The sequence below is a fragment of the Bufo gargarizans genome, chromosome 5, assembly GCF_014858855.1.
Source record: "Bufo gargarizans isolate SCDJY-AF-19 chromosome 5, ASM1485885v1, whole genome shotgun sequence".
NCBI lineage: Eukaryota > Metazoa > Chordata > Amphibia > Anura > Bufonidae > Bufo > Bufo gargarizans.
The window spans coordinates 431,836,282-431,851,490 of NC_058084.1; the positions used below are offsets into that span (position 1 = coordinate 431,836,282).

The window sequence follows — 15,209 nt, forward strand, 5'->3', positions numbered from 1 at the left end:
GGCTGGGACCGTGGGAGCTCACATAGGCTGGTGCTTATTCTATAGTGTGCAAGCACGACCGGTCGTAACCATGGAAATGACCAGTGTATAATGCAATTAAAAAATGAATCCAACCAGTAAAGAAGGGAATATGGACAATCACAATACATTAGTAAGTGCCTTGTATTAACTTTCTCTACATAATAAATGCTATTTGTTGAAGTGACATAGCCCCCTTTAAAGGGGTTGTCCGGGTTCAGAGCTGAACCTGGACATACCCATATTTTCACCCAGGCAGCCCCTCTGAGGCTAGCATCGGAGCATCTCATTCTCCGATGCACTCCCTTGCTCTGCGCTAAATCGGCAAGGGCTCTTTTGTTTTCAATAACACACGGCCTGGGCGGAAACTTCCACCCGGCAGTGTGTTCAGGTGACGTCACCGGCTCTGATGGGTGGGCTTTAGCGCTGCCCTAGCCGTTTTACTGTTTTATCCAGTGCCGATGACGTCACCGGGGTTCCTGGCAGCCCCGGTACGTCACCAGATTGCTAAAAAATGCCTTTGCCCTGCGCCCATGCCTTTAGTGCAGGGCAAAGGAGAGCATCGGAGCATGAACTGCTCCGATGCTCATGTCAGGGGGGCTGCTGGGGTGAAAACGGAGGTAAGTCCGGGTTCAGCTCTGAACCCGGACAACCCCTTTAAGTCCTGATTCACATGGCAGTATTTTACATAACTATTTGTAAGTCAAAACCAGGAGTGAAACATAAACTAAGGAAAACTATCATTGAAAGATCTGCACCTTTTTTGACTTTTGGCCCAGCTACTGGTCTGGCTAACTATTGCCGATTAAAAAAACTGTGCAATCTATTTAATCTTTCTATCTCAAAGGATCTCATACGTTCCATCCAGATATAAGAATCTTTAAACCTGTGCTGTTCTGGATTTTTACCTCTATAATGAGCATAGCCTTAAAATGTTCCTACCCCACAGCAGTAATTGTATGCAGAAAGCTGGCATCAGGATGTGTGACGGCCTCGGGTTCCATCTCTATATATGGTTTCTACCTCTGAGGCTGTAGGACATGTGTTTGGTAATTGTTAACCTCATCCTCTATAAATCTTGGCCTAAAAGCTTCTATAAAACAGTCACCACTCCTGAAAACAAGGAAGAGATTGAGACCTGCCAAGTTGAAAGCTAAAAATAAGCCTGGATTGGACCGGAGCACAATACACGGCGGTGCACTGAACTCCACGTTCGTTGCACAGGTCTCTGCCGAGAGAGTCTGCCAGTGATTGCATCAGAGTTTGAAACCCAAAAGACCAGGACTCCTTCTCCTGAGGGAAAGGCGTGTGCTGGGATTTCTATGAAAGAGACCACAGCTTAACAACACGGGCCGCTGCTGCACAGACAGGTTATACCAATCAGTCATTCCACATCACTTTTTAATAATGTGTCTTAACCCCTTCCCTGCCAATGGAGAAAAAAGAAAAAAAATTGGCGTGGACACAGCATATGCTTTAAATCTTTCATCTTTCAGAACCCTAGGTAATATTTAAAGGGTCACGTAAAAGCCCACAGATAAAAAATGTCATATTGCTGCAAGACACGTCATGTAGTTATGTAAATGATTACAGGTTTCATCTGATTAGATATTGGGTCATGCTACAAAAAGATGCAGAAGTATTTACCCTGCTGCCCTATAAAAAAAAAAAAGGGCTCTCAGAGGCTACTTTTGGGTGGTCTACCTCTTGGTAAAACATGGTTAGACACGCCTCTATGATGGGCTCAAAGACATTTAGCCCAGTTGAGAGAGGGCGCATTATTAGACAGAGAAGTAGGATCGTTATTTCGACAAATTGCCCACCATCTAGGCTGTTCTGACCTAGCTGTTAGGAGCAGTGAGGACTTGCAGACACGATTAACAGGTTCTGGATGGCCCAGACGGATCACCAGTAGAGAGGATCGTTTGATCCACCAACAAGCACAAGCAGGTTGTCCACCATCCAGACACAGGTGGGTCCTTCACTACACACTCCCACCCTCCGCATGGGCCATTTCCAGGCACCTAACAGAAGGAAATTTGGTGTCACAGGATCTATTACATGTCCTGTCATGGACAGCCAGACACTGTGACCTTCATTTTCAGTGGGGTCATGAACGAGAAACCTGGACTGCTACAGACTGGATCTGTCTTTAGAGCAGCACTTGGTTTTGGCTCACAATCACTGATGGATATCGCTGACCAAACACTGATGTGTGAATGAGGCATAACAGCTCAGTGATATGTGCAGGACATCCAGCAGCCACGTGTGTTGCTCAGATGGCAGGGCATCAAACTGGCATTTTTCGGCAGGATCATGATCACCCACACACAGCAAGAGTTTCCCAAGAATGCCTCCACCAGATTACAACACTTCCTTGCCCGCCAGACTTGCGCCAATCAAGCATTTATGGGATCAACTGCGATGCCAGTTTCGGCAACCTACGAATGTACAGGATCTACAAGTCCAGCTGCAAAATCTGTGGGCAAATGTGCCGCAGAGTATCATACAGAACCTGTATCCTCCATGCCCAACTGTATCTCATGCTGTATCCAAGCTAGTGGCGGCCCAACAGGGTCCTAGAACTACCTTTCAGTTGTACACGTTCCCCCAATAAACGTATCCACTTGACTCCAATATTGTAATCACATAGATCATAATTATTTTTTTTTGTCAATGAGTGTACATTACCTGTGGGGTACAATGTATTTAGGTTTACAAGTCAGACTCTTCCATAAACTCATGAAGTCCAACTGCAAACAACCCCCTATGAAGCTGGAGAAGTCCCTTGCTGCAAAGCGCATCAGGTTTGAGCAGTTATTGGATTGTTCTAGCCAAGGATGGCTTCAGACAGAGTGTCTACAACTTCTTTAAGCTATAGGGGACATGCATATATTTTGGGCCGGATTTGGCTCTGTTAAAAAGAAGGGTGCCCCATATTAGTAAATAGGGCCCTCCTGTACCCTTACTTTTATGGAGCTGCTCTACCCTAAAGAACTGTTCTGGCACATGGCACCCAATGGAGCACCAACTGAGCCACGCCAAGCCAAAGGATGACTTCACACAAAGCAAAATTGAGCCCAAAATGTCTGCATTTATCTGAAAAACGCTTGCAAAAATGTATATGCTCACCACCAAAACAATACCATCAGAGGAAGGGAACTTCTTTTCAATCACTGGCATCTCTGTAAAACAATGTGCCATGTGTGACTATACCCTTATGGTATCATCTGGCACAGTAGAGTGTCTTTGTCATGTAAGATGTATGGCCACCTCCATACAAACTAGATGCATGTCACACAAACATCTAATCTGTAGGTTTGATTTCAACAGCCTGGTCCTTTTGTATGGGGGGGTGGGGGAGACAAGCCGTCCTGACCGAGCCAAGCAGGCGTGTGGCTGAGGGGATAGGAAATGATGGCTGCCGGTCAAATGAGTGTTTATGGTTGGCCTTGGAAAATCTTTTGCCTCCCCCTCATATAAGGTTATCACGCAGGGCCACAATAAAGAAGCCATGGTCTGATAAGATTGCCCACACTACATGGTGGATAAGCACAGTCAGGGTTTAGGGTTATCCGGATCACAAGTCTATAATGAGAACACACATGAGAAGTGACAGCAAGTCTGACATAATCCATCTGGTATCAGGTAAGAAGTAAGAACAGGGGAGCGCAGGCTCCTGTGCACCTAACAAGGCGTAATAAAGTCATCTCAAGGATATTACTAAATCCCCTTAAAGACAAGTACAATTTCCTTGCAGGGTCTCAGCAGGAAGGAGGTAAGTGTCTGTAATTACCCATTCTCCTTTAAGACTACTGTCTACATGCTTGCAGTTTCTTGTATTATCAGTGATATCATCCATGTGTGCAAGGTACACCCGAGTCTAACCCTAGGCATAAGATGTACCTACATTTCGGTGGCAAAATAAGAAGACACTGCTGTACTCGGCCCGTCCCATCGAGAATGGAGCAGCACGGTGCGTACATGGCCAGCAGCTACGTTCTCGTGATCGTGGGGGGCGTCAGCTGTCAGTCAATCTAATGGTTCTCCCCCATCTTGTGGATAGAAGAAAACTTGTTACAACCAGAATACCCCTTTAACTATATAAACAAATGTCCCCATGCACTTTAGGACAGATAAGGCTGTGACACCCATTCGCATAATCAAACATCATTGTGTAGCAGTGCATCCATTGAACCCAATGGGGTCGCTCTGTGACTACAGAATTGCAAGCAAAAAAAATAAAAAATAAAACTGCTGGATTTTTATTTATTTATTTTTGCAATTTGGGGGTTGCGGTAACTTGAGTCTCTCTGCACCTGCACCCCCATTCAGTTCAATGGCTGTGGCCAAGATCAAGTGTGGAGATTACCATGTGACACAATCGTGCATTTGGTTTTTGCCTACACGGCCTCTACCGGGGAAACTTGGGATTTTTTTTTTCTGCACTGATTCTAGAAGTGATTCAAACTTTTAGAAACAAAGTAGCCAAAAACCACCTTGCAAAACTGCAACAATACAGGGTAAAATGTGCAGTTTTGTCACATGGTAACTGGTAGCACGACACCATACCAGTGCCGCTTATCACATATTAAAGGGCTGTGACATTTTTCACGTGGCACTTCTAGGAAAATATATCTTAGACCATACATGGGCGCACTGGGAACTTATAGTGGCCCATGAAAAATACAAAAAATGACCCCGTTTTGTAGTTGGGTCCAAATTGATGGAAGACAGGACCTGCAATACCATATTGCGGCACATTATACCACCCCAACAGAGCCAAATACCACAGTCCATCACACAATACTACTAGCAGCACAAAATACATTGCCAAAAACCTCCACTGCCCGCCCATGAGGAGGGTCCAGCTGGCCCCCCCTGGGCATCGGCCCGCCGGGAAATTTCCCTTTAAGATCTATGGCCAATCTGCCCCTGGGCACCATACATACACACCACTCTGCCATGCACATGAGGCCTTAGGTCAGTGCATTACTGGTCATTTTGTTAGATGTGTGCTCACATTTACAGCTGCAGGCAACATTTTTTTAATGAAAGAAATGCAAAAACTGCAGAGTGTGAACTAGGCCTCAGCGCAAAGAAAAACTGCAGCAAAAACCTAGTTTGTCATTTAAATTTGCTAAATTAAATGTACACTACACACAGAAAGTTAGGGATATTTGGCTTTCGGGTGAAATTTATGGAAAATGTAAAAAGTTCACGCTACAGTGATATTATATCATGAAAGTAGGGCCTTTAAGTAGAAGCATGCAATGGTGATTTCCTAATTTAAAACACTTTATTGAAAAAGAAGCCAACACCAGTGGTGGGTATACCCCCACATAATGTCAGTGTCTCAATAACTTGTCATGTGGCCTTGAGCATCAATTACAGTTTGACAACGACGTCTCCTGCTGTTCACAAGTCGACTTATTGTCTGCTGAGGCATGGCATCCTACTCTTCTTGAAGGGCGGCCCTCAGGTCATTGAGGTTCTGGGGAGTTACACAGGGCATTGTTCACAATAAAGAGGTCATAAGTCTGGGATGTGGCCAAAGGATGTCCACTTCTATGCCTTTCTGTGACTCTTTCAGTATCCCTGTTGCAACCTGATAACAGTCTATGACACTCTAAGCTCAGTGGCCACTTCCGTCTGAGAACATCCTACTTGAAGCCTTGCAATGGTGAGGTACTGTTGATCAAGGTCGTCTTGGTCTCATGATGTCAAAATGTTAACAGTATGATGAGGAGGACTGTTTAAATACCAATTCTAATTGAAGCAGGAAATTTATTGGGCGTTTCATGGATCAAACACCTGTTGTAAATTTTGCTGTTAAGCTCCTTGTTAGAGAACAGCAAGTTGTGCAAAAAGTCCTAAAACAATGAACAGTTGGACATGTGCATTCAAAAGTTTAGAGAAGATCACATTAAGTTCACCAGGTTAGAGTGCATTTTAGTTTATCCTGAAATTTCACCCACAAGCCAAATACCCCTAACTTTTTCTATGTAGTGTAAATGAAAATATTCCTAAAGCATTTCCTAGAGAAAAACATGCGTTAATACATAAATCCAATTCCTTTTTTAATTAGGTTATGCACCCCCAGCCTCAATCAATAAAGCCTGATAGAACATATCCCATTACATCTGCTGGTTAACAATCCACAACACCAAATGGATCTGCAAGGAAGCAAGTCCTTTTAGAATGGTAGTGGTGGATGATGGAGGTGTGCACATATTCTGGTGATTTGATAAACGGTCACAGGACAATGACCAGGGGGTATAGTGTAGGGCGTTCCTGGTACCCAGGAGAGAATCCTCTCGATACACGGTACATGTCTTTATTTTTTAATCTGACAAGCAGCGATATCATGTTTGTTGTTTTGTACATTTTGAAGTTGATACAATTATTAGGTTATTTTTTTTAATATTACAATATTTAGTTTCGACTTTAGGTCCTTTAAGATACATAAAAAAACACAACTGCAATCGTGTTGAGAAGGTGAAAGGGGGAAAAAACAAAAATGACCCCAAAAAAATAAAAATAAAAAAAATCCAAAAATAAATTCCACATTCCAGAAAGACTTCACTCATTCCTTTAGTAGAGCTGTAAGAAATGTTACAATGGCATGAGCTTGAAATATTTATAGGCATTTTCACTGACGCTCATGACGTGGCACTGGTGATGTTGTAAACAGCAGAAAAACAGGGACTGCCAGGGTGATAGACTATGGAGGCAAAGGCCTGCTTCTTCCAACGGGGACACACCAAACGGTGATGTGATGATGTCCTCTGGCACACGCGACGTGATGACATCATGCTACGTAGCTGTATTCATCTGCTGAAGCCTGGCTGCGCTCTATGTACTGCTTGTCTATGAGGACCTCGATGCACTTCTTTATCATACTGATGCTTGGGTTAAATCGGGCTCTGGACTGGCTAATGACCTGGGGAGGGGACATAACACATTATTACCGTCACGCCAGCATGAACACATTTCATAACACTTACAGCACAAGAAATACACAGCAATTGCAAAGTCATGTCGGGATCTAGACCTAAATTTCAAATTCACTAGTTATCTAGACATTGAAGAGCTCATATTGTCTCCATAACACTGATTGTGTAAACCGGAAACCGTGGCAGGAAGGCGACTGCCAACATCACAAGTGCACTGTGTGAATACCCTCCTGTGTCTCTCTTAGGGAACTGGTAGTGTACTGCCAGCGTAGTCATGGGTTTCCATGCCAGGTTGCTTTGTCAGTCCGCTAGATCTTGCCACGCTAAGGGCGATAGTGTAGGGACCCATCTAAATGATGCTACCTTGTCCAGAAAGGTCGACTGCCAAAATTTCATTAATAAAAGGGAACCAACCCTCACATTTAAAATAAAAATATGGCAATAATGCAGTTCCAAATCATTTAGTGTTTGCCTATATCTTAGGATGGCATTACACTGCCTGATTTTCGGGCAGTGCGAGTGCCGATGGATTAGGCTAGGGCAGTGTTTCCCAACCAGTGTTCCTCCAGCTGTTGCAAAACTACAACTCCCAGCATGCCCGGACAGCATGCCCGAAAGGCTGTCCGGGCATGCTGGGAGTTGTAGTTTTGCAACAGCTGGAGGCACACTGGTTGGGAAACACTGGGCTAGGGCTACATGATGACATTTGTCGCACAACATATTTTATGATGCTATGGTGTCACACTGCAACTGCGAAACAGCAGTTGCAAAAAAATGAGAGAAACGATTTCTACTGCATTTGTTCCTGCCTCATTCTCTTCTACAGATAATTGGCAGCACATCTCCCTGTGTAATCGGTTATGCTGCCGATTATTGGACCTGATGAAAGATGACGATCAGCCAACGAACCAGTGTTTGCTCGTTCACTGGTTGATCGATTATACGGACCCCTTATTGGGAACGTATCCCCAATAACTGGCCTGAAATGGTGCAGTCTAATAGTGCCTTTAGTGGCCACAGAGAGCTGTTGTGTCTATGTAATACAGAAACCTAATCATGGAGGGGGGTAAACATTTAGAGGATCTGCATAAATTTCCGTGTGGATTTCAGGGCGTTTCCATAAGACCTGCATGTGCTACTCGTTTTTGATACGGATTTGATGCAGTTTTGCTGCAAATCTCAAATTTCCATAGAAAAGGATGTAAAATCACAAACATAATGGACATGCTGCGAACGTCTCTATCCAGCAGGTCATTTCGGCACAGAACAAAGTAGCAATGTGGACATGAGATGTGTCTACTTCATACACTGTCCTGGTACTGTATTACGCTGCTGTTTTTCTGCACGAGAATCTGCCTGGAAAAAATGTGTGTAATTCGCAATGCATACAGGTAGCCTAAAGAAAGGAAATGGCAACTTCTGGCACTCCAACTGTGATGAAACTACAACTGCCAACATACACACTTGCTTGGCTGCTCTCAGAACTCCCACGGAAATGAATGGAGCATGCTGGGAGTTGTAGTCTCATGACAGCTGGAGTTCCAGAGGTTGCTGACCCCTGCCCTAAAGACTAATACGGTCAAAAAAAAAAAAAAAAAAAGGGAATATATATATATATATATATATATATATATATATATCTCTCTCTATCTCTATCTAGAACATCAGTAGCTGGTATCAGGATTGATTTTCTATCGCTCTGTTCACACCTCGGTATTTTAACAAGTTCAGCCTCCTGATGCAGAGCTTATCCATAGAGTCATTTTGGCATACACTAGGAAGCTATGGATTGTTATACCTATATGTAATGTGTAGCCTATGTATGTGTAGACACAAATACTGTGTGGTATAAAGTATTTTAAAAAGTTGTTCCGGTAGTCGGTCCCCTCCACTTCCTGACCTTGGCTCAACGCCCAGAAAATAGCTGGAAATACCCCTGAGGCGGGTCACCAAATCAACCACTGATGTGCTCACATTGCCGAGCAAAATGATGTTTTAGGCCCCTTTCACACGGGCGAGTTTTGCGTGCGGGTGTGATCCGTGCGGCGAACGTATGGCACCCGCACTAAATCCTGACCCATTCATTTCTATGGGGCTGTGCACATGAGCGTTGTTTTTAACGCATCACTTGTGCGTTCAGTTGAAATCGTGACGCAGGCCCCATAGAAGTGAATGGGGTGTGTGAAAATCGGATGGCATCCGCAAGCAAGTATGGATGCCGTGCGATTTGCACGCACGGTTGCTAGGAGACGATCGGGATGGAGACCCGATCATTATTATTTTCCCTTATAACATGGTTATAAAGGGAAAATAATAGCATTCTGAATACAGAATGCATAGTAAACCAGCGCTAGAGGGGTTAAAAAAAAAAAAAAAAAAAAAAAAAAAATTTAACTCACCTTAGTCCACTTGCTCGCGAAGCCTGGCATCTCCTTGTGTCTCCTCTGCGCTGAACAGGACCTGGGGTGAGCTGCTCCATTAAATACCGGTTAAGGACCTTCGATGACGTCACTCCGGTCATCACATGGTCTTTTACCATGGTGAATCACCATGGTAAAAGATCATGTGACGTACCATGTGATGACCGGAGTGACGTCATCGAAGGTCCTTAACCTGTATTTAATGGAGCAGCTCACCCCAGGTCCTGTTCAGCGCAAAGGAGACACAAGGAGATGCCGGGCTTCGTGATCAAGTGGACTAAGGTGAGTTAAATTATTATTTTTTAACCCCTCTAGCGCTGGTTTACTATGCATTCTGTATTCAGAATGCTATTATTTTCCCTTATAACCATGTTATAAGGGAAAATAATACAATCTTCAGAACATCAATCCCAAGCCCGAACTTCTATGAAGAAGTTCGGGTTTGGGTACCAAACATGCGTGATTTTTCTCACGCGAGTGCAACGCATGACAATGTTTTGCACTCGCGCGGGAAAATCGTGCATTTTCCCGCAACGCACCCGGCTCTTATCCGGGCAAAAAAACTGACGCCCATGTGAAAGAGGCCTTAGTATATGCAAACCAGCCTCTAGGAGCAACAGGGGCGTTACTGTTACACCTAGAGGCTCTGCTCTCTCTGCAACTGCCGCGCCCTCTTCAGTTTAACTGACAGGGCCAGGCAGTGGAAATGTCATCATTCCAGGTCCTATCAAAGTGCAGAGGGCGTGGAAGTGGCAGAGAGAGCAGAGCCTCTAGGTGTAATGGTAACACCCCTCGTTGCTCCTAGAGGCTCATTTGCATATAATAAAACATCATTGTTCTCAGTAATGTGGGCACATATGAACATGGGACCAACACAGATGTCCTTCAGCTGCCAAGCGCACATGCCCTTTAAATGGTCAAACATTAATAGGAAACGTGTGATCCCACAAGTTCAGATTACATGTGTGGCCACGGCAGCTTCTCCCTGGTAATAGCAGCTGATGGCTTCAGCACCTACAGCCGATCAGTGAGCGGTCTCTGAGGCTTTATTTTAAGGAAGGGTGGTCCTGACGGTATGAATCATGTTAAAGGGGTTTCAATTGGAAATCACTGACACACTAGTAGACGGACCCCACTGATGTAACATCTACAACGTATCTCGATTGGTGCAAAATCTTTTCTGCTAGAATATCCCTTCAAGGAATAATTACTGAAATTAGCATAAGGCCCTGTTTAATGGATGGATTGAATCCAATAATAAGGAGCAGTCATCCCTTTACTCTCCTATAGACTTCTAGGTTTTGGAAATGGAAAGTATTCGGACGGCCCCCTTTGGGAATTCCCTGCATATTGTACACCTCATATAACAGCCCTAGCTATAATCCCAATCTTCTGTTCTTTGGGCATTTTTCCTCCATATACACGAGCCTGTGCCAGGGTTGCGTGTGGTGGGCTATGAACATGCAGTTCGTGAATATTTGATGAAGGCGATGCTTTGTTCGTGGTGTATTAGAGTGATGGGTTATGTAATGAACTCGGAGTGACAGCTTCTCCACAACATACATGTGACCGCAGATTAGTGGAGAGAGCATGTCACAAGTATCTGCCCGCTTTCCCAGTTCTAAATGATGCCAGCCCAATAGGGACACATTCTTTCCTGTGTAAAAATCTAGCAAATTAAAGGGGTTATCTACTTTGAGTACAGTTCTAAAATTCCATAATCAGATTCTATAAGGACGCATTGATTACTCCAGCACGGAAGAATGGTGGTGGTCACACGATTTATCCACCTGACGGCTTCCCTGGCTGTGTCCTCTACTGCGCAGCAAACATTCAGCGCAGATACCGGCTGCAGAATACCCCACATCCGCCCCAAGCACTGCAGCGCTTAAAGCCTTTCATATGCCGTTACATGTCAGCTGTGATTTAACAACCTCTTTAAAGCAGATCTCTGCCTATAACATATTGCTGCCATGTTTCGGGGCAGCATAGTACAGGGACAGGTTCACTCTCCTATAGCCAATCACGTCTCGTGAATCTACAAGACATAACCAGTGAAGGGAAAGGAGTTTTACAGAACCTCATAACATGGTGCAGAATAGATTGTGTGTTTTAGGGCATGCGGTGACATCAGATCTGTGGACTATCCCATACTAGGACCCCCAGCGATCGGCTGTAACCTGCTAGCAAGCGCTGAATTTCCCTGCAGCACCATCACAGGAGAAAACAGGCATTACACTGTACCCAATTAAATCAATAGGGCCGTCTGTATAATCATGGACATGCGGGGTCCTCCAGACCAATAGACACTCAGTCATAAAGAGGTTGTATCAGCTGGGAGGCATCTCTCTAGGATTTGCCAGTCAGATAGGTTCGAGTCTCAGAAATGGGCGGCCTGCTCTCCATTTCTATGAGATTTTTCCAAAGTTCCATAGAAACGACTGGAGAGTGGCCCGTGCAAGCAGGACTAACGCTTCATTCACTTCTATGGGACCTCCGGAAATAGCTGAGCCCAGCGCTCGGCTGTATTCGGAATTCCTATAGAAATAAATGGAGGGTGGCTGCGCATGCGTGGCTGCCCTCCTCTCACTTCAGGGGTGCTATTCTGGAGATGGGTGTAACCTGCAACTGTCTGACATTGGTGGCATATCCTACCCCTTTAAACATGAGACTCCCCTCTGTTTACTGATTGTATATCTGAAAAAATTCATAATCTTAAACTAATCTATCAGCTCACCTAACACGTTTGTTTTAATAAACCCTAATTATCCCCATTAACCCCTTAGGGTGATTTTTTGTAGGAGGCGTGTCCCTTGCTGCAGTGCTGGCCAATCGCAGCGCACAGCTCATAGCCTGGCTATGAGCTGTGCGCTGCGATTGGCCAGTGCTGCAGCAAGGGACAAGCCTCCTACAAAAAATCAGTCCAGTACAACAGACGGAGCTGAGACACCGGAGCCTATACCGGGCGAACAGAGCGGCGCCCAGGCATACTAGTAAGTGCAGGGGGACCCCTGGGCGCCGCTCTGCCCACAGATAGAGTTAGTTTTTAGTTTGTATACTAGTGAAAGGTCCTCTTTAAGGACTAGGCCATTTTTAGCAAATCTGACATGTGTCACTTTATGTGGTGATAACTTCAAAACGCTTTTACTTATCCAGGCCATTCTGAGATTGTTTTCTCGTCACATATTGTACTTCATGACACTGGTAAAATGGAGTAAAAAAATAGATAGTAATACCTCCAAAAATAATTACTTTACATTTCCCATATGTCTACTGCATGTTTGGATTATTTTGAAAATGACATTTCTTTGGGGACATTAGAAGGCTTAGAAGTCTAGAAGCAAATTTTTAAGTACATTTCCAAACTCCAAGTTTTTTCAGGACCAGTTCAGTTATGAAGTCACTTTCTGGGGCTTACATATTAGAAACCACCCATAAATCACCCCATTTTAGAAACTAAACCACTCAAGCTATTCAAAAAAACTGATTTTTACAAACTTTTTTAACCCTTTAGGTGCCTCACGAGAATGAAATGAAATTTAAAAATTTCACTTTTTTTTTTTAGCAGATTTAAATTTTTATCTATTTTTTCTGCAACACATCAAGGGTTAACGGCCAAAGAAAACTCTAAATCTATTACCCTTTATCAGGAGTTTACAGAAACACCCCATGTGTGTCCAAAAACTGATGTATGGGCACACAGCAGGCTTCAGAGTGGAAGGAGCACCATATGGCTTTTGGAGAGCGGATTTAGCTGGAATGGTAATTGGGAGCTATGTCGCATATGAAGACACCCTGAGGTGGCCCTACAGTGGAAACCCCCAAAAAGTCACCCCATTCCAGAAACTACACCCCTCAAGGAATATTTCAAAGTGTGTAGTGAGCACTTTGACCCATCAGGCGTTTCACAGAATTAGGAAACAATTGGCCTGTGAAAATGAAAAATTATAATTTTTTCCAGAAAAAGTTGCTTTACACCAACATTTTTCACTTCCACAAGGGGTAACAGGACAAAATGCACCCTACATTTTGTTCCCCACTTCCCCCCGAATACGCCAACACTCCATATGTGCTCAAAAAATGATGTATGGGCGCACAGCAGGGCTCTAGGGTCAAACAGCTAAATATGGATTTTGCTGACCTGAATTGGCAGACATGTATTTTAGGTGCCATGTCGCATTAAATAAATTCCTGAGGTCCACAGAAATGAAAAACCCCAACAAGTGACCCCATTTCGGAAAGAGCACCCCGATACGAACATTTTAAGTAGTAGAAATTGTACTTTTCAGCAAACAGGTGTCTCACAGAAGACAGAAACAATTGTGAAAGCATTTCAAAGCACACATTTGTGAAAATAAAATTACTAGCAGACCCCACATTTTTTTCCCCACAAGGGGTTAGAGGAGAAAATACACCCCAGGATGTGTTCCCCATTTTCTACCCATTCAGGAAACACCCCATATGTGCTTCTAGCCTGCTGTATGGGAGCACAGCAGGCAAACGGCAAAACATGAATTTTGCTGACAGGCCTGAATTTGCAAACATGGATTTTAGGTGCCATGTCGCATTAAATAAATTTCCTGAGGTCCCCAGAAATTAAAAACCCCAAAAAGTGACCCCCTTTTCGGAAAGAGCACCCCGTACGAATATTTTAAGTGGTGGAAAGGGTACTTTTCAGCAAACCGGTGTCTCACAGAAGACAGAAATACTTGTGAAAGCATTTCAAAGCACACATTTGTAAAAATGAAAAATTACTAGCAGACCCCAATTTTTCACTTTCAAACACCCCATATGTGCTTGTAGCCTGCTGTATAGTTGCACAGCAGGGCTCTAGAGGCAAGGTGCAAAATATGTTTTTTTGTAGGCCTGAATAAACAGACATGGATTTTAGGTGCCATGTCACATTAAATAAATTTCCTGAGGTCCCCAGAAATTAAAAACCCCAAGAAGTGACCCCATTTCGGAAAGAGCACCCCCTTCCGAACATTTTTTGGGGTCAAATCTATTTTTATTTAAATTTTTCAGTATCACATATCAATTGCGTTTTAAAATACAAAAAGCATCTTCAAGTAATACAATTGCAATCATTACATGTTCTTAAGGGTGATACAGAAACATTAAGACATTGCTCAATAATATGTCATCAATAAAATTTGTGCTTTTGGAGATAGATTTAAGGTACTTTGGTCAACAAAATAACCATAAACGTATGAACTAGTATTTGCCAAGCCAGTAGTCCTGTGACAAAGTGGATTTTGGGAAGGTAAATAACTCTGCCGTACAAACATTTCAAGGGGTGGAAAGGGCACTTTTGACCTAACAGTTGTCTCACAGAAAAGAATATGTAGTGGTTGCTGGAAAGTGGATATGCAAGCGAGGTGGACTAAATCAGAGATATAAAGTGGAAATATTACAGGGAGCATAAAAGGATGAAATTAAATTAATAATCCATGGATGAGTGGTAGATTCTAAAACACTCCTGCATGCACAGGCCAGGTTTTTCAGGGCAGGTTTCACAATGGTAAATGGTGTCTTTCCTTATCCCCCTTTTGGAACAGACCCTGCATCTTTTTTGGGTCCTTCCCTTCCTTGCTGAGGGACTAACTGCAGTAATTTATTCACACAATATATATTTTTTTTAAACCCCAAAAACGCAAAAATGTGCAGATGCTAATGAGCACACTATTGATCGGTGCTCTGCAGCACGCATGCACACAGATCGTGCGTGCAAAAACTAGTATAAAAATTCACTACAGTGAACACTGTCTAAATATGTAACACACACACAAATATATATATAGCTCTATATATATAT

The 15,209-nt window shown here is 43.6% G+C and overlaps 1 protein-coding gene across 4 annotated transcripts in view; it reads right to left on the bottom strand.

Annotated features, from left to right (window-relative positions):
* Nucleotides 1–6,339: 6,339 nt before the first annotated feature.
* Nucleotides 6,340–15,209, bottom strand: part of CUL2 (cullin 2) — a 141,827-nt gene continuing 132,957 nt past the window's right edge. For all 4 annotated transcript variants that reach the window (XM_044293253.1, XM_044293252.1, XM_044293251.1 and 1 more), the window contains one exon: nt 6,340–6,961. In XM_044293253.1, coding sequence (XP_044149188.1) covers nt 6,830–6,961 — 132 coding nt within the window. In that variant the 3' untranslated portion in view covers nt 6,340–6,829. The remainder of the gene's footprint in view (nt 6,962–15,209) is intronic.